General features: G+C 45.2%; 1 protein-coding gene across 6 annotated transcripts in view; it reads left to right on the top strand.

Annotated features, from left to right (window-relative positions):
* PITPNC1 (phosphatidylinositol transfer protein cytoplasmic 1) overlaps window positions 1-20,229 on the top strand; it is a 256,232-nt gene that overhangs the window by 122,380 nt on the left and 113,623 nt on the right. For 5 of the 6 annotated variants that reach the window (XM_079904442.1, XM_079904446.1, XM_079904443.1 and 2 more), the window contains exons 2-3: window positions 5,769-5,917; window positions 19,569-19,657. In XM_079904442.1, coding sequence (XP_079760568.1) covers window positions 5,875-5,917; window positions 19,569-19,657 — 132 coding nt within the window. In that variant the 5' untranslated portion in view covers window positions 5,769-5,874. Of the gene's footprint in view, window positions 1-5,768; window positions 5,918-17,051; window positions 17,195-19,568; window positions 19,658-20,229 lie in introns of those variants that run through there. The other variant, XM_079904445.1, reaches the window with a different exon arrangement.

Genomic DNA, 20,229 nt, shown 5'->3' with positions numbered 1-20,229 from the left:
ACTGCAATGCACTGGAGTCCTGGGTGATGTTTTATCTTTCAGGCACTCTCTGCAGGGGGCTCCTTGGGCATCGTGAGGCAATTGCTCCACTGTGCTTTGAGGTCCGTTTATTGAGAGTAGAGAAGACTGGGGGAAAAAATCCAAGAAATGCATTAAGGGTGATGTGAATAATGTGGCAAACTCCCAGCAATGCCACCTTGTATCACCCTCTGCTCTTTCCTCTCTCCACACAGCCAGAGTGAGAGAGGCAGGAATCATGCACATTTCAAAGATGGAAACATACATGATATCAGGTTAAGTCAGAGGGACAGGTATTTCTCCGTGGTTGTCATATTGTGTGGTATCTGTCTGCTTTGATGGTAGAAGTGGAAATAGTTGTAAATTCTGATTCCCAATCTGGGGCCTTGAAGACCTGAGTCATGACATCAGGGAATAACTCCATCCAGGCTGAATAATGTTTATTGCAAAACAGTGGTTCCCACCTTTCACATCGTGATGTTTGAAAAAGGTATTGGGACTAATGAAGGATGAGAAAGGGGGCAGGAAGGGAGGGATTGGAAGAAAGATGACACCCCCTTGGTTCTTCATGGAGGGGAATATGGGAGCCTGGCCTTGCAGAGATCTCTGAAGCTCAGCAATTGGGGGAAGGGGCAGTTAAGTGAAAGCTTAGGGTTCTACTGAACCTAAAACTTTGGGCCTAGTACTTCTAATGGCAAGGATGCTATTTAGGTGTTGGTGATGGTCAGTTAATAATCCCTTACCATAATCAGGAGTTTTGACTTGGGGTCACCTTTTCTAAAAATCAGGGTTTGAGGTGAACTGTATTAAGTACCTTGGTCGTGCCCAGTCACAGAGTTTGCAAAAGTACAAAGTGATGAAACCCCCTTGGCTTTTCCAGGCATGTTATGCAACTCTGCCTTCCCTCAAGTTCTGCAGCTTTATCAAACATGCAGTGCTGCATGCAAATGGGAAAGATCTGCGTCCCCATGGGTTTTTTTTTGACTACAGAGAGAATTATTTGGGGTAGCTGTTCTGATGATGGCTCTCATGGAGGCTCAGCCCTGCAGCGCAGAGCTGTCTCTAATCGTGATTGCCTGTAATGATGATTTCCCCAAACTCTGGAATTATAACAGTAGATTTTACAAAGTTAGAGCATAATTGCTCCACCATTCCATATATGCGCACAGTTTAAACAACTTTGATCTTTCAAATGATATCAGACTTTTGTTCTTCATCTTCTGAAATAGCAAAGTTCAAAGGCAGTGGCTCTGAACCATCCCTCTTTGTTCATCATAATGAGATCTAGGTTTGTTAAAGCAGTTCACCTGTTAGAGAAATAAGGGCTGAAGCTGAGTGGAGAAGAAAGAGTACAGACCCATGGTCTTCAAACCAGCTCTGCCACCTAGAAGCCACGTGGCAGGAGGAAGTCTCTAGCCTCTCGGAGACTCAGCTTCCTCATCTGTAAATATGTACCTGAATCATTGTGAGTCTTAGAAATGAATATAAAGCACTTAATTGGTGCCTCTCACTGATAGGCAATCAGTTAAGCTTTACTCTATCACCACCACCATCATCATTATCAATTCTGTTATCGACTCTCTGGCTTCAGTGTCTTCCGAATCCTTCTGAGTCTATGGATTTCGCAGCCTTCATTTCACATACAAGTTTGTTTGGAGTTGGTGATCTGTGATGTAGTATTCTCACTGAATTAGTGATAGAGCTTTGCAAGAATTCAGTGTTAAAAGACGAAAGAAGAAACAGGTCCCCTAAAGATGGAACCTTTTGGTCTTGGCACCGTCTGGTACTGAGCAAGTACTAATGAAGGCCTTCCCCACTCTCTGCCGCAGTGGTTCTCAGCTTTTAGCGTTGTATTTGGGTAAGATCCCCAACTTCCATCTACCTCAGAGTGTGAATGTAAAAGGGCTGGAATGGCCCAGGATTCAGCATTTTTAGGAGTATCTCTGGTGATTTTGAGACACGGTTGAAGGACTCTCTGTCCTGCCCTGTCCGCTCTAATTGAGAAGCTTCTCGATGCATGTGTCTTTGAGTCAGTTTGTGTTTTAAAACCTCTGCTTCTGGATGGCCCAGCTCAGATGGCCACAACCAGGAGAACAGGCCTGATTTGCTTGAGCGTGAATAAAGCGACAGCCGCAGGGCCCTTGACCACCTCAGTGTCTGGGCTTGAGTGTCCCGCCACCTCCCAACAATGTCACCCACGTTACTGCCTCCAGCGTCTGTCAGTCGCCCACGGCCTGACGCTATCTTAGTGAGCTAATGCTGGTGTCTGCCCTGCAATGGCTTTTTCAGGAGCCACCAGAATGATCAATGAGGCTGGGCAGCCAGGCCCTCCTCTGGCTGACGGTGAATCAGCCTCTGGCTGCCTCGGCCCTTTCCTTTCAACAGGGCAGGAAGCAATCGAGCTGAGCGCAGCCAGGCTGACTCGCGTCTGGCTAATGGCTTTTCTGTGTCATGCATCGCCCTTGGTCCCATACATTTTCATGCGTGAGTGAGTTGGAGCTCCTGGAGATGGTCCAGGGATAGGCATCCCTTCTGTCAAGTCCCCCCACCCCCGACTAAAGCCCTTGACAGCATTTTGGCTCAGGGGTATCTGCTTCAGAAGTGGGGTCAACACTTTTTTTAAAACAATTGAGGTTTTCAACTAAAGAAAAATGCACAACCTAAAAGACGCAAGTTAAGTTGTATTTGGGGAGCTTACTGAGTCCTAGAGCTCTGAGAAACTGCTCCAAGAGGTAAAGGAGGAGCCAGAATATATAGGAGTTTTTTTTGTCTTTCTTTATAAATTTATTTATTTATTATTTTTGGCTGTGTAGGGTCTTTGTTGCTGCGCGCGGGCTTTCTCTAGTTGTGGTGAGTGGGGGCTACTCTTCATTGCAGTGCGCGGGCTTCTCACTGCGGTGGCTTCTCTTGTTGCAGAGCACAGGCTCTAGAGCACGTGGGCTTCAGTAGATGCGGCGCATGGGCTCAGTAGTTGTGGCGCACGGGCTTAGTTGCTCCACGGCATGTGGGATCTTCCTGGACGAGGGCTCGAACCCGTGTCCCCTGCATTGGCAGGCGGATTCTTAACCACTGTGCCACCAGGGAAGGCCTGGAGTTTTTTTTGTGTGTGGGAAGATGCAAGAGTCTGGGCTCATTGAAATGATTCCTTAGATATACATCTTAACTATCTAGGGCCAGTATCCAAAGCACAGAATGTTACATTTTTGTCTCCATCCTGAATTCCCCTCAGGGCACGCCATTGGGGCTGGGTGGGGTGGGGGGACGTTGTGTGGCTACAGTGGCTAATGGCTTGATGGCCGGCAAACATTCATTGTTTACTGGAATGGTGGCAGCATTCCCTTTCCACAAGGTGGAAATCACATAACACAAAATTAACCATTTTAAAGTCAATTCAGCAGCATCTAGTACACTCACAATATTGTGCAACCACCACCTCTATCCAGATCCAGAACACTTTCATCACCCCAAAAGGAAGCCCCGTACCCATTGTATGGGTTTGCTCGGGCTGCCATAGCAAAGCACCACAGAATGGGTGGCTTAACCAACCAGAGTTGTAAGGGCTCACAGTTGTGAATGGTGGAAGTCAAAGATCAAGTGTCAGCAGGCAGGGCTGGTTCCTTCTGAAGGCTGGGAGGGAAGGATCTGTTCCAGGTCCATCCTTGGCTGGTAGATGGCCATCTTCGTGCATCGCTTCATCTCCTATTCTTCCTATGAGTGTCTCTATGTCCAACTTGCCCCTTTGTGTAAGGAAACCAGTCCTATTGGACTAGTGCCCATCCTAATGACCTCATTTTAATTTGATTACCTCTGTAAGGACCCTATCTCCAAATAAGGTCATATTCTGAGGTACTGGGACTTCAACATATGAATTTTGGGAAAACACAATTCAACTGGTAACACACATTAAGCAGTATCAGTATCAGTACTTCCTTCCTTTTTATGGCACAGTAATATTCCATTGTAAGTAAACACGTATTTTTTTGAACTCCAAGTACAAAGCAACTGCCAGTGAAATCTCCACCCCCTGGGCAGCTGGACATGCTGTTCCAGGCTTGTGTGCCCATCCGTATAAGGTAGAGTGTTGATCTCACATATCTCCAATCTGTAAACTTTTTCTCACTGTCTTCCTCCTTGAAACAGTATTAGTCAGTCTTTGTGAGCAAAGGGAAGAGGGGAAGCCAAGGCAAGTTTCTAATCCCAAAATTTGTTTAAAAATAAATTTTATCTTTGATTTTCCTCTCTCCTCTCCCTGCTCTTATCCTCAGCACACACACACAGTTACATTAAACGCATTTTAAATGCAGACCCTTCTGGGGGAGAGGCGTGGCACAGACAGGAAGCACTGCCCTTTGAGAAGAGCCAGAAGGCTGCAGTTCCCATTGTCATGGTTACTGGGCCTGGTCCCTCAGGCTGGCCTCACACCAGAGCCTTTCCCATTCTGTTCACACTCCCCTCCCGGCACCTGCCTCAGAATGGAAGAGGGACCTTTGGACGTGTGTGTCCTCTCAGCTTTGGAACTGACTGCACTGTTGACTTGTACATTATACATGCCCCCTTAATTTAAAATCTATTTCTCTCTCTTATGCACATAGACAGGGGACCTACATACCTGCTGGCCTGGGCTCTTTGGGAATAACCCGGAGCCGTGATTAGCCTGCTGCAGACTCAGGCCCCTTCCCCCCATCCCTCGGGCCTTGATGATGCTGACGCTGTGTGTTTTTTCACACCGAATCTGTGGAAGGACCACAGCAGTGTCTCATCGCCCTGCCTGCTGATTCTGAGCAGACTTCCTCGGTGCAAAAGTCATTTGACTCCCTCCTTCCTCTCTCTCTTCTTTTCCCCTCCGTCAAATTAGTTTTGTCACTTTGGAAGTTCACTGGGTGAAGAGATGCCTGCTGGCCCCAGGGTTTTCAGAGAGGAAAGAAAGAGAATGGAACAGCTCAAAGATACAGGTGGCACGGACAGTGTTCACATTACATGTTATTCCATTTTATCATTTTCGTGTAAGCACATGTAACTTCTGGCATCTCAGCCTGGAAGGCCCCGCACTAAAGCCCCAGGACTTAAAGATACTGTAGATTTTCCTCCTTGTGGACCAGCCTAAAGGTGGGTCCAGTTTCCACTCATAGTGGGGCCTGGGCATCTGGAGGGTTTTTTTTTTTAAAGCTTCCAGGTGACTCTAACGTCCAGCCACCTTTGAGAACCACCATTCTATGGGACAGAGGCCTCCAGGAGAGTTGAACACTTTGAGAGAGGCGATGGAAGAGACAGGTGACATCTAATTCTCTTGTGCCCAGCAATGCAGTTAATCAGGCAGAAAGAAGGGACAGAAATCACAAACCTTAGCCTGTCTGAGCCTGTCTTGAGCCAAGCAGGATAGGACTTCAGCGTCACTTAACCCTGTAGAGCCAGAGTGGAAAGGGAGACTCCAGCGTGCCCACCTCCCAGCTGCTACCCATGGGTTGGTTGATCGGCTGCCAAACCTTGAAGGCCATCGGCCACACCGGCAAGTATCTGCCAAGGTGATGCAGAGTGTTCATAGGAACAGGCCGTTTCTGCATTCTACTCACAGCTCGTTCTCCACCTTCTTCCTGGGGAAGAGTACCAGCAGGCCCACGTGCCTGCTTTCTTTTCTCAACAGGAAGTGCTGATGCTCTGAGTTGCTTGCGGCGCAGCGGCGGCGGTGGCGCGGGGGCAGTTTTCGGAGGCGAGCGATGGGTCTGACCCCTCTGTGTCTGTGTGTTTTGTAGTACAAAATTGGACAGCTGTACATGATCAGCAAGCACAGCCACGAACAGAGCGACCGAGGAGAAGGGGTGGAGGTCGTCCAGAACGAGCCCTTCGAGGACCCTCACCATGGGAACGGGCAGTTCACGGAGAAACGCGTGTATCTCAACAGGTAAGTCCTGGCAGCGGGTGCTCCGCCTCCGGGCGCCCACCCTGCCCAGGGGCTCCCACCCAGCCCCACTGCAAGACTGAGGTAGAGGCTGTGACTGTCTGGGATAAAAAGGTGACTTGGAAAGTCTTTACATCCGCCCTCCAAAACTGCCAGTCTAGTTGCTGCCAAAAACAGAAACCCCTGCGTTCTGCAAAATAGTCCTCAAGCGCGTTTTCATCAGGAGGAGCTTTCCTCTTACCTCTCCCAACCCTTCCACGACATGTTAAGATGAAATCTGATCTTAAGAGTGAAAGGGCTTTGTCTTCACCCGTGGTCCCGGGTTAGCAGAAGGAAGGAGGCAGCTTTGCCTGTAAGTTGTACAAAAGTAAGTGCTGAATGTGGCCGTGTGCTGTTGGGGTCTTGACTCAGTAAGATTTCCACTTCCTGCCGAGTGACCACTCGGGTGTCCGCAAAGGGAGATGACACAACCACCGGTCGCCTGTGACCAAAGTGATATGGAGTACTCGGGTGGTTTCTGTTTCTCAAGTAGACCCATCCTTCCCAAGGTAGAGGTTGTCATCTCTCCTCTGAAAGGGTAAAGATTCAAGGATGATCAACCAGCACTGATCAGGACTGCCATTTCTGTTTTGCAAAATACATTCTTTAATCTCTTCTGTTTTCTTATCACTAATGACATAATTGATTGTTGGGGCTTGTCTGATCTTCTCCCGACCTTACACCCCGCTTCCAGGTCATTTTCTTCCTTTCAGTTTTCTGGGTCAGAACATTTGTAGTCACGTGCCATATTTTCTCAAAAGTAACTGTCTATGTCAGTGAACCAGCATATGACCATTGTGGTCATTGCTAGCATCTCCATGAATACTCTTTACCACCATCTATGGCCTCTCCTATTGGCCTTTTCTCATCCAGAAAGCACTTCCAGCATAGTAGCTGGACTGTGTCCCCAGTTTAAACACTGACGCTTGTGAATATTTCTCCATGCTCAGTGCCACGGTCAGGTGTTTCTGAGAGGAGCCATATTTGGATTCCCTCATTCTTGTATGACCTCTACCCTTCGACAGGCTGAAGGGGACTATTTCTTCTTGATGGGAGGGTTTGTGTTCTGTCAGCGTGTTTGGAAATCTCTCAGACCAATATCCTGACCCTGGCTGATTTAATCTTCCCAGGGAAGCAGTACCAGGGAATTCCTGAGTCACGATGAAATGCAAATGAGATTGATCCTGTTCATCTCTCAGTAGCTGTGAATTCCCAGGATTTGGAACCCGTGCAGCCTGCAGCCAGCTGTTGATTTGCAGGAGTAGCTGAGCTCTGGGTCTAGCCTGAGGATGGCTTCCTTGCAGAGAGAGGTTTCTCAATATGCTGCTTTGGCATTTTTAGTGCAAAGGGTGTACTCGAAATCAAATATTGAGCATCGATCACCTCTGTAGAGCAAAGAGAAGTGGGGCAGGGGGGTGGTGCAAGAAAATAGATACAAACCTACACAAAATTCCATTTCTCAGCAGACGATTGCATTTTCCAAAGTTATTGCCTGGGGAATGTTCCCTGTGTACCAAATTCAAGAAATTAGAAAACTTTATAACTTTTCCTGAAACAGAACAAGAAGTGTCCAGCTGTCTCTGTCATGTCTGTTTTCTCTATCAAAATATATGACATTTATTTTAAAGGAGAATACTAAACATTAGTAAGAGGGAAATTTGTTATAAATAGAATATCTGGACTTCCAGTAATAATAACTAAAAGGATTAATACGGACCCTCCCCCCACCTCATATGACAGACACAGGATGAAATATAACAATATAAAGCTGAGTTCAAAGCAAAGAAAGGGAAATCCTCAGGTACTAGAAATAAAGAAGAAACTAACTGGAGTGGAAAGCAGATGAGTTAATGCTAAGTAAGCTGGGGGATGTCAGAACTGAGTGTGGGCCCTGACACCTAGGGGCTGTGGATGTCATTCCCATAAGGGGACAGGAAGTGTAGCCTCGGTGCATGTAAATGGGGTGTTGGGACTGAGAATGGTGCAAAAAAAATCATGTCTGACAATCAAGGGCTGAGAAAGGTTACTACTCAGAGACACAGATTGAAAGAACTACTAAAGGTTGTACTTGAAGTAAAAGGAAATTGAAACCAAGAAATAGGAGGAGGGAATCTAAAAATAATAGTAAACAAAGAAATTGGTAAACATCTGGACAAATCTGAATGAGCATAGAATGTTTCAAATATATGAATAGTTAGTAATTGGAAATATTTGTGGAATTTAAATAACAGACAATAATAACAGAAGATGAAAGGGTAGTAAGTATAGTTAAAAAAAAAGTACTCTAAGTTGCTAATATCATCTAGGAAGAAAAAAGAGATGTTTATTAATTAAAAAAAATTTAAGGCAGGGAATTCCCTGGTGGTCCAGTGGTTAAGACTCTGTGCTCCCAATGCAGGGGGCCTGGGTTCGATACTGCGTGCCATAGCTAAGAGCCTGCATGCCACAACTAAAAGATCCCACATGCTGCAACTAAGACCTGTCTCAGCCAAATAAATATTTTTTAAAAATTTAAGGCAAATATGTGTATTCAAAATGTAAAGGTAACCTCTAAAAGAATAGTAAAATAATATGTAACTTCCAAGAGAAAACTTGACCAATCCAATGGAAGGCAGAGGAAGAACAAAGAGAAGCCTACAAAAAGCACAGTAAATAGAAAACAAATTTTGTTTGTCAGATGATAAATTGAAATGTGTCAGTGATCACAATAATAATGTGTGTTACACCCTAAACCTGAACCTAGCTCAACAAAGATATGGCAACACTGACAAAATCACAAGTGGCCTAAAGTTATAATGGGAGATTTTAACCTACTTGTTTAATAAACTGATAGATCGAATAGACAAACAATTGAAGAAACATAGAGAAGATGTAAATGACAGAATTACAAGCTTGGTATAGTGGACATTAATAGACCCTGGAACCAACATGCCTTTCAAACACACATGAAAAAAACTGATTATACAAAGTAGGCCAGAAACCAGTCTCAAATACCAGAAAATCAATATTGTGTAGATCCTGTTGGCTGATTAAAGAGCATGACAATAAGAAATTGGTAGCAACAATAAATGAACTCCCTCATCATTTAGAAATGTAAAAATTTCTAAGTATTTCACGGGTTGAAAATGTCAGATACTTATTTTCCCAGCCACCTTTGCAACTAGGGATGGCAAGTGACCTAGTTCCAGCCAATGAGATGTGAGATTTTCCTCCCTGATTAAAAAAGGAAAGATGTTCAAGAGAGGCATGATCTGCTTCTAAGAAAGGAGGTGGGAAATACATGGTGATGGCTGGGCAGGCAACTAATAGTGCCTACCACATGAATCTTGATAACAAAACTGAACAGTAACAGTATAAAAGGGAAGCTTATAGACTGATTTCAGTTAAGAACATAGACAGGAAAATCCTATATGAAACTTTAGCAAATCAAATACCTCAGAGTATAATAATAGTAATTCATGACCTGATCAGATTTATGACTGATTGTTAACATCGATTTGAGAATTTGACAAGATTGCTGGGTATAAAATTCATAATACAAAAATCAGTAACACTATTATAGTGCAGGAGCAATAAATGGAAAAAATAATTTTAAAAAATTCCATTCATAAGAGAAAGGAAACCTAAAGGTAGCCAGTAAAGAATCCACAAGATATACAAAATCTTTTCGGAGGAAAATATAAAACATTAGCAGAGGACATTTTAAAAAACCTAGACAAATGAGAATATTCATGGATGGGAAAAGCTATGTAATAAAGTTGCCATCAATTCCCAAATCAATTATAAATTTAAGGCAAAACTAATTAAAATGCCAACCAGGTTGTTTTTAAACAGAATTTGAGAATATAATCCTAAAATTCCTAATTACTAAAGCTTTATAAGGAGTCTTGATGTCTGGTAAGGTGAGTCTCTCCTACTTACTGAACTTTTCCAGAATTGTTCATATGAATCTTAGGATTAGAAACCCAAGTGATATGAAGAATACCGGAAGAAACCAAGGACATTTAACCTAGAAAAGCTAGACTTGGGTGTATAATGGTTTGATCAGGTGGGAGAAGGATTAGGCGTATGTATTCTAGATGACCTCAAGAGGACCAATTAGACTAAGACCAATGGGTGAGAATGCCAGGAGAAAAATTTAGGCTCAGTTTAAGGAAGAAATCTAAGTATTTGAGCCATCAGAGAACAAAGTAAGGTGATTTATAGTCAATTATGCTGCTGCTGGGGGTGTTTGAGCATAAGCAGAACACACCCTTGTCAGGCTGTCCTTGAGTAGATTCAAACATCAAGTAGGTGGTTAAAATGGACAACCTTTCAGATCCTTTTCAACCCTAATTTTCTATACTTAAAGTCTGTTTCAGATATTGTCTCATCTCCTCTCCAGCATACATAAATGAATAACCAGTGAGGCACCGGAAAAAAATATACCTTTAGCTCCTTTTGCACAAATCTAAAGTAGGTCCATTATTTTATCTCAGAACCAGGGAGATTATGGTTTAGTAAGAGAGAAAGAAAGAAAAAATTGGTATGTGACATAGCTATAAAATAATAAGTATTTTCGTAATCATAAAAGTAAACCAAACCTACTACTTTGTAGTTACAAACTAGAGTTAACCCACCTCGAGTTAACCCATGTCCTGCATGCACAGGTCATGGGACTGCCATGTTGGTGAGGCTCCTTTGTAATTGTGATTCATTAAATGAGTGTGTATTGAAATTGACAATGTGTAACAAATTGCTCTGGTGTTGGAGAGAATCTCTTAATAATTAAGACATGGTTCTTGTATTCTGATCAAAGTAGGGCCGTAGGTCAACCGATTCCATTATTTGTAAGTTCATCTGTCCACCTTATGAGTGGTGTCAAGGAGGAAAAACTTTTCTTCAGTCTACTTAGTTATTGGTGATTCGGGTCCCAAGAATTAAATTGAAACTGACAGATAAACAGGAGAAAAGACAAGTTTTTATTCATGTACATAGGCAAGAGCATACAGAAAAATGTGACTCAAAGGGGTGGTTAGAATTTGGGGCTTATATACCATTTTTTAAAAATAAATTTTAATTTATTTATTTATGGCTGCGTTGGGTCTTTGTTGCTGAGCACTGGCTTTCTCTAGTTGCGGCAAGCAGGAGCTACTCCTGTTGCGGTGTGCAGGCTTCTCACTGCGGTGGCTTCTCTTGTTGCAGAGCACGGGCTCTAGGTGCGCGGGCCTCAGTAGTTGTGGCACGCGGGCTTCAGTAGTTGTGACTCACGGGCTTAGTTGCTCCGCAGCATGTGGGATCTCCCCGGACCAGGGCACGAACCCGTGTCACCTGCAATGGCAGGCGGATTCTTCACCTCTGTGCCACCAGGGAAGCCCTTATATACAATTTTTAATGAGGGAGAGAAAAGAGATTTATGGGAAAAGAAATGTATGAAAAATAAATGAGGCCTTAGGAGAATGGATGGGAGACAAGATGGACATTGTGACAAAGTCTATTTAGGTGATTTCTTATCCTGGTGCTTACTTCTTGTCTCTGGTGATCGGAGTCAATCTTCTCTGGTTGTGAAACTCACGGAGAGGGGATTTATGACAGTTGAATTCTTTTGGGAGGTTCTGTTTTTATGCAGATAAGGGGAGTTCAGAAAAAGTGTCTTTCTGCGACTGTTGGATTCTCAAATGTCTTCAGCTCAAAATAATCCTGATGTCACTGTAGCATGTTGTGGACCCCTTCACTGACCACAGGGAAGTGGGTCCTGAGAGTTGGACTGGAAGTAGCCAAGATGTTCCAGTGCCCACTTAATAATTTACACAGAGGGACTTCCCTGGTGGTCCAGTGGTTAAGACTCCACGCTTCCAATGCAGGGGGTGCGGGTTTAATCCCTGGTCGGGGAACTAAGATCCCACATGCCACACAGTGTGGCCAAATAAATAAATAACAACGCAAAGAAATATCAATGTCCTGTGGACCTGAATTCACGAGCTGGCAAAGGGAATGCATGCTCTTCCTTATGTCAATCTGTATGGGAAGACAAATCACATTCAGAAACTGCTTTATTGATTTATTACCCAAAGCAGCTATTTGGGGTATTGGAAGTACTCAGTCCCTGTGTCATCAGGGCCTCCTCTCTGAGTCTGTCTTGACCAGAAAGGACATTTTGTGTAAGGATGTTAGTGGTCCACACAATTATCTGGAGGCTTGAGAATGGACAGCTCTCAGGGCAGCTCCAAGAGGCCAAGAGCAGCAATGATGACAACCATCTTTAAGTGAAACTGACCTTTTCATTCTGCCATTACCATCGTGGCTGCTGTGGGTGGGTCTGAATTGTCCATTTTTTCTTTCTATCATTTGTTCTAAAATTTCAAACATGGGGAGTTCCCTGGTGGCCCAGTGGTTACGGTTACAGACTTGCACTGCTGTGGCCTGGGTTCAATCCCTGGCTGGGGAACTGAGATCCCGCCAGCTGCATGGCATGGCCCAAAAAATAAGTAAATAGAATAAAATAAAATTCCAAACATAAGCTTCCCATTGAGTTCCCAGGCCAAGCCAGGCTACTAGTGGGTGGGGAGAGGGACTTCCAGACTGTTTTCCAAAGCGGCTGCACCATTTTACACTCCCTCCAGCAATGTATGAGGGTTCCAATTTCTCTACATAATCACCGACACTTGTTATTGTTCGTCTTTTTGATTACAGCCATCCTAGTGGGTGTGAAGTGGTATCTTGCTTGGGTTTTTGATTGGCATTTCCCTAATGACTAATGACATTGAGCATCTTTTCATGTGCCCATGGGCCATTTATATGTCTTCTTCGGAGACATGTCTATTGAAATCCCTTGCCCATTTTTGAATTGAGCATAATGTCTTTTTCAAATGCCATTTATCCTTCTAGTACTTGCCTCTTATCTCCCAGTACTGTGGGGTTACTCCACTCTCTGGCCCTTCCTGTAGCGTCTGATACAGTTATGTGCAGTACATTTGGGTGGCTGCCTAATGCATTTAGAACATTACATTAGTTCTAATACATTAGTACATTTGGTGGTTGTCCTTGGGCCTTTGATCCAGTTCAGTTAACCAAATAAGTGGTATTTCTTGGCTTGTCTTCAAAAATCCTGGTTTCAACCGGCATCCAGGGGAAGGAGGCAAGATACTAATCAAACTCTGGAACAGCGATTCTAAATAAAACCTGTTGTCCAGAATCATGTGAGGGTGGGGCTTTTCTTTTGTTCCCTTTCATTTTCACTTCATCCCTAGCATCACTCCAATCCCCTCCCACTGAAGCTCATGAGGAGAGGGAATCTGATTGGGGGGAGGGGCATTGGAGAAAAGATGGAGCCTATTTTTAGGCTTGTTTATCAGTCATGAAGTGTCATGTTCTTCTCCACTACTGCTGCTGGATTAATTAGGCTGTGCTGGCAGCTGCCAGTCAGGGAGGGTTGCCAGCTTCTAACGGTGATTCCGCCTAATGCGTGAATCGATTTGCACAACGTGAACATTTCTCCCACTACATGGCTCTTGCCTTGCAGGGCAACCTCTCCTGGCTTCTCGTGGCTCTGGGTAGGAGAGAGTACAGCTTCCCTAAGCCATGAATCCTGTTTAACTGGATAAGCAAAGCCACCAGCTGGTCACTTTACCTTACCTCAGCTCATTGGTAGAGCCTTGTTGCTGTGGCTTGGGTCTTTCTTTCACATTTCTTCTTCCTGTTCTCCCAGATCTTCCCCACAGTATGAGCTAACTGCCCACAGCTCATGTGGCAGAGGGAGAGCCCACTACCCAGGCAACAAGTCAAAGAGGAAGTGTTGGGGCCAGAGACTCTGACCTAAGAGCTTATTTCCGCACTATTTTGAAAGACTCTTCATGGTTATTATTGACTTCTGAATATCCAGAGACGATCTTCATTCATTCAGAAAATATTTATTGAGCACCTGCTGTGTGCCAGGCATCATTCTAGGTGCTGGCTGGGTGAGCAGCAGTGGACAGGACAAAGATCCCTGCCCTGATGGGAACGCGTTCTAGTTATGAGTGACAGGAGTGAAACAATAGCCATGTATATAAGAACATTATATATTTTAGAATATTCAGTCATATATTCTATATATATATTCTATGTGTATAGAATATAATATTAAATAAATTAATAGTATTTTAAATATATACTGGATGTTACTTCCCTGGTGGTGCAGTGGTTAAGAATCTGCCTGCCAAGGCAGGGGACACGGGTTCAAGCCCTGGTCCGGGAAGATACTACGTGCCACGGAGCAGCTAAACCCGTGGGCCACAACTACTGAGCCTGCGCTCTAGAGCCTGTGAGCCACAACTACTGAAGCCCGCGTGTCTAGAGCCCATGCTCTGCAACGAGAAGCCACTGCAATGAGAAGCCCGCGCACCACAATGAAAAGTAGCCCCCGCTCTCCGCAACTAGAGAAAGGCTGTGCACAGCAATGAAGACCCAAGGCAGCCAAAAATAAATAAATAAATAAATTTATTTTAAAAAAATATATATATATATATACTGGAGAAAATAGAGCACGTAGAGCCTTCTTCCCAACATACCTTTCAGTCCATGCTCTTCTATTTGGTCCCCATCTCAGTCCTTAAGAACACGCCAAGGCGTCTCATGCTGCCGGGTCCCCTGCCTTCTGCCCCCTCAGCTACTCCCATGGAACATCACAGAAACAGAATGTTTTGGCCTGGTTGGGATCTTACAGGGCATCTCGTCAAGTGATTTCCACCTTGGTTGTGCCTCGCTCCTGCCTGATGATGTTGACACATGTGGCTGGCTCCCCTGGGTGCTCCCCACACCCCTGCCACATTACCCTAACACTCGCCACATGCAGAGCCTTCCAAGAACTGACACGAGGCAGGCTTCTTTTCCCAGAATCACAGCACAAACTGTCCTTTTTTTTTTTTTCCTCCTTGCGGTACGAGGGCCTCTCACTGCTGTGGCCTCCCCCTCTGCAGAGCACAGGCTCCGGACGCACAGGCTCAGCGACCATGGCTCACGGGCCCAGCTGCTCCGCGGCATGTGGGATCTTCCCGGAACAGGGCACGAACCCGTGTCCCCTGCATCGACAGGCGGACTCTCAACCACTGCGCCACCAGGGAAGCCCTAATCACATTTATTAAGTCCTTTGTGTCCTTCCTAGAGTTATCCCTCCCGAGCTACACATGCCTTAAATTCATTTTGGGTTCCATTGCCTAGATACAAGGCCATGAAAATTTGATGAAAATAGGGTACTTCACTCCATTTTAAATTTCCTAACTCATATTGTGACCAAACTTGATTACATAACGCACTAAGTTTTTTTCCTTTTAATTCCTGTTGTCCAAATCTTTCCCGACCCCAGAGTATATGGCCCAGAGGAGTATTGGTTGGGACTGATGCAGCCCTGACCCATTTCAGACAAGCCTGAGGTGACGTCTCTAACTCCTGAGCTATCCAAAATTCCACTCTTAAGTCAAAATCCACCACGCAATTTAGTCAAGATTTGCACTTAGTTTTAGATGCTATCCCTTCCAAGGTAGTCTCCCAACCAGGTGTTAGTTCCCCAGAAGTCGCAAAGAGATGGCACAGAAGACGTCCCCAATGGTGTTGATGATGAACAGGAGTTGGTCTAGCTATAAGCTGGGAATAAAGGGTCAGCACTTGTGAGTGTCAGAGGGAGGGGAGTAAAAACAATAAAAAGTACACCTTGGTGGTCACACAGGTCTTCTGGGGTTAACAGAAGAAAGAAAGAAATAGAGCAGGGATGAACAAGAATACAAGAATGTAGGAGAAAAACCTCAGGGTCAAGGAGAAGAGTATAGAGATTAATAATTCTGTCCTGGACCTGCTGTTGGATGTACATAAGTATACGGGGTTGACCCGCCAGTCAAAAATGAGCAGACAGGGCTTCCCTGGTGGCGCAGTGGTTGAGAGTCCACCTGCTGATGCAGGGAACACGGGTTCAAGCCCCGGTCCGGGAAGATCCCACATGCTGTGGAGCAGCTGGGCCCGTGAGCCATGGCCGCTGAGCCTGCGCGTCCGGAGCCTGTGCTTTGCAACGGGAGAGGCCACAACGGTGAGAGGCCCGCGTACCGCAAAAAAAAAAAAAAAAATGAGCAGACACTGGCAGAGCATCTTCCCCAGTATGCATGGCTTGTGGCATCCCACGGGCCTCTTTAGGACCAAGAGCTGACTCTCAACATTTTCTTACCTTATCACTGTCTCTTTGTGGTCACCAGCTGAAACTGTGCACGTCAAATACAGACTTGAACCCACGTGGCCGGGACTCAGACCCGGTCAAAACCCTGACTGGGACTCGAACCCACGTGGCTGGGGCTCGAACCTGGCCAAAACCCGGACTGGGACTCAAACCCAGCCAAAACCCTGATTGGGACTCCAACCCTCGTGGCTGGGACTCAGACCTGGCCAACACCCAGTCTTCCAACTGAGATCACACACCTGGTTTCAGGACTTAATGAAGCTCAGATTCTTGACATCTCATTGCAGAAAGAATTCAGTGAGAGACAAAGTGATAGGTAAGAAATGGATTTATTTAGAGAGAAACACACTCCACAGACAGAGTGTGGGCCACCTCAGAAGGTGAGAAAGGCACCAGGGTATGGGGTTGTCAGTTTTTATAGGGGTGGGTAATTTCATAGGCTAATGAGTGGGAGGAGTATTCCAGCTATTTCAGGAAGGGGCGGGGATTTCCAGTAATTGGGTCACCGCCCACTTTTTGATCCTTATGGTCGGTCTTGGAACTGTCACGGTGCCTGTGGGTGTGTCATTTAGCTTACTGATGTGAGCGTATACTAAGGCTCAAGGTCTAGTGCAGTCGACTTGTCCACCATCTTGGACCCATTTGGTTCTAATCAGTTTATGTCATGTTCTCGGGCTGTGTCATTCTTTCAGAGGTTGTACCCTGCCCCCTTCTCTCCTGTTTCAGAACCAGGACAGTCCCATTTAACCTGAGACAAGTTGACCAGCTGTCACTGATGTATGTTCTGTTCCATGTGAAGTAAAGAAGTAAGAAACAACACAATTTGAGAAGTTTATCTTTGGTAGGCATGGACAAAGGTTTTGGGGAAAGGTGGTAGCATTCCATGTCAGCACATTTCCTAATTCCTTAAAGGTTTTAGAATTTTGTCTTTTTCCTCAGTGTCCCTAAAGCCTGAGCCATGGTGAGATGGTCTTGGGAGGTTTAGTCTCGGCCACTGGACCAAGAGGACGTGATTCAAGTCATGCCACCTTTCCAGAAGAGAGGTTCTTGTTTGATGCCAGGTAGTGAGTTTGAATGACAGGCTTCTCCTTGGAATTGTAGGCAGTATACATCACAAAAGGGACAGCAGCAGTGGGGTCTAATTTAATTCCATTTTCCTTTGCAGCCCTGATAAATTATTGCTGCATGGAAAAACGAATTTTACTTTCTCAGACAAAAATGGTTTGAATGTTGAATGTGCTCTGGGGAAGTCAGGGGCTAGGAGAAGGTCTCTAGTGGACTTAAAAATATTTAAATGGCATATCACAGAATTTGTTCCAACACCTCCTGTGCCTGGCCTGGTAAATGGATTATACCAGAAGGGCCTCCTTTCCAGACTGCTTAGAAGTCACATAACATTGTATCAGCCATCTTGGCTAAATGTTATGTGTTTTCGGGCGTTTTGTTGGAAAAGGTATTTGATTATAGTTCTGCATACATTGGTGGATGGAGCAGCTAAGATAAAGATTCTAGAGCCTGGAGTCGTGACCACTTACAAATAGGACAAGTTTCAACATGAGTGGAAAATGGCCAGTGTTTGTCATCTTCCTTCCAGAAAATGATTGTTGCTTAGGGATGTGGTTCTGCTGGGAGACTTTTTAAATGACAGAGGGATTGAGTTATGGAGGGAGGAAGACTTGGGTCCCAAAGTGGTATGAAGAGGAGGCTGGTGAATCTGGGGAGGGGTGCAGTGTAGACGGAACACCCCCCGCACTAGAGAACAGTGGAGAAAGGGCTCTAATGCTCGTAAGGAGACATAAGTACTTTGTCTAAACTGAACAATGCCTAACTTACCTTGGGGAAATTCCACAATCCTGTTTCGGTCCCGTTAAAAGCACAAGAAAACCACTTGCCTGTGAGTAGCTCCACACCTCCCTGTATGACACTTTGGCATATCACTCTGGGGTGTGGTGGCAAACAGGAGGGCACCTGGGGGACGGTATGCTCGTGACCACTTCCCACAAGCCAGCCCAACGCGACTTTCCCACTCAGTGTTGACCCCAGTTACCCTCCAGCTTCAGTGACTGAAAGAATAAATCCTAGGCGAAAGCTGTAAAAACCCCTGTTGGGAAGCAGCCCCTTCCTTCTAAGGTAAATGAGCAGTTACTGCAGAGCTGATTTTATGGGAGTGAGACATTCTGCGTTAGATCAGCAAGAAGAATTGTCCTGTGAATCATAAAACTGCTCCGTGCGCCCCTCATAGCACACCTGAGAGCAGTGGCCTCCATCTGACACTCACCCGGCTTCGGGGGGGCGGGGCGGGGCGGGGGACGCAGCTCTGATTTCCCCATTTGTTTTAGCGCTGAGTATCGGCCTGGAGCTTTCTTTGGGTTAGGTCTGACCAGCCATCGAAAATACGTATTTGCCTTTTAGAAAGCAGGGACTGGATACTGTCAGAAATAAGAGAAACAATTTGGGAAGACATGCAAGGTGCACAGTATTTCACTGGCTCTGGTTGTCATTTAAACCCCATGTCCAAGAGGGGTTGGGGGTTTGGGGTTCTTTTACCTTGATGTCCCCCCTCTCTTAGCTAGATCAGCTTGCAACTCACAACCACTTCTTGATGTTCTTATTGCCAACACGCAACCCTCAGGAGCTGGGAGTCTGCGTCATCGCTCTGGGTGTGAGGTACTGCTAGACGTTGGTGTCCCAGACACTTAGCTGTAGGCACCAGCATAGGAAAGAAACAAAATGGTAGCATCTGGAAAGACAGAAAACGCCACAGTAGAGTGCTGGGTGGGGAATAAAATCATGCAGCCATGCTTCAGTAGTATATCATTCTATATATTTAAATATAATATTTAAAGGAATTCTCTGGGCCTGCAGTAAGCTGTAGAGTTTGCCTCAGAAGGAAAACAGAACAAAGCAAAGCAAAACTTAATTCGTCCTTGGTTTACCAAGGGTCTTGGGACCTGTGCCCTTGGGTTTTCCTTGTTTTGAGAATGTTTTCTGCAAATGGCTGCCCGGGTGCCTGTTCCAGAGGAATGACTCTGTCTTTGCATTAGTTTCCTGGGGCTGCAGCAACAAATGGCTGTGAACTGGGTGGCTTTAGACAACACACATTTATCTCCTCCCAAGGTGGAGGCCTGAAATCAGGGTATTGAAATACCTGAAATCAGGGTATTGGCTGTGTTGGTTCTTTCTGGGGAACCAATCCGTTCTCTGCCTCTCTCCTGCCTTCTAGTGTCTGTGGCCATCCTATGTGTCCTAAATATGAACTGAGGACGATTTAACTATGGTAAAGACCAGGGAGGTGGGGACCGAGTGGCTACAGAGAGAAGAGCGGAAATAGAAGTCCTCTGATTTCTCTAGCAGTCAGTTTCTCTGGAAAAATGTGGTAGCAGGGTGAGGCCCTGGACAGACTCTAATTGTCTTTTTTTCTTTCTTTCGTCTTAGCAAACTGCCTAGTTGGGCTAGAGCTGTTGTTCCCAAGATATTTTATGTTACAGAGAAGGCGTGGAACTATTATCCCTACACGATTACAGGTAAGTCCTTGTACACCCAGTATGTTGCATGTATCCATGCAAGGACATAGGAGGATTCAGATTTCACTGACTGAGGGTGGATTATCCAAGCAGGGACTGGTGGGAACGCTGTGATATCTCCCTGACCCTTTGCTCCATACTTTTAGGTCAGCACTCTTCCTAGCAGGGGGTTGGGGGGCTTAAGCTAAACTATTCCATCTTCCTTCTTAAAGTGATTGTAGTAAATAACATATGGAGAAGAAATGGGAAACTCTTTTTAGTGACATTTCTAGAGATTTCATGATTCTTATTTCTCCCTCTTTTCTCAGTAATCCCCAAATAATGTTGAGTTGGGGTTTGTTCATAAACAAGTTGTTTATTTTGACTTGTTTGCTTTGCAAATGCCCCCCCCCCCCCACAAAACAAAACCTGACTGTTTTTTATATAAAAGGTTCTGTTGGGTCTCTCTGCTCCAAAGCACTTCCTTTGCAATAGGATAATATGAAAATCACTTTCTTCCTCACTTGTAGTGGAGTGATAATAACACTCAGTGTTGGTACTGAACTAGACACTGTGGCCAAAAATTTAGAAGG

This window comes from Stenella coeruleoalba (genome assembly GCF_951394435.1).
Source record: "Stenella coeruleoalba genome assembly, chromosome: 19".
In the NCBI taxonomy this organism is placed as follows: Eukaryota; Metazoa; Chordata; class Mammalia; order Artiodactyla; family Delphinidae; genus Stenella; species Stenella coeruleoalba.
The sequence above is the reverse complement of the archived record's forward strand: the minus strand, read 5'-3'. Positions and strand labels throughout refer to the sequence as shown.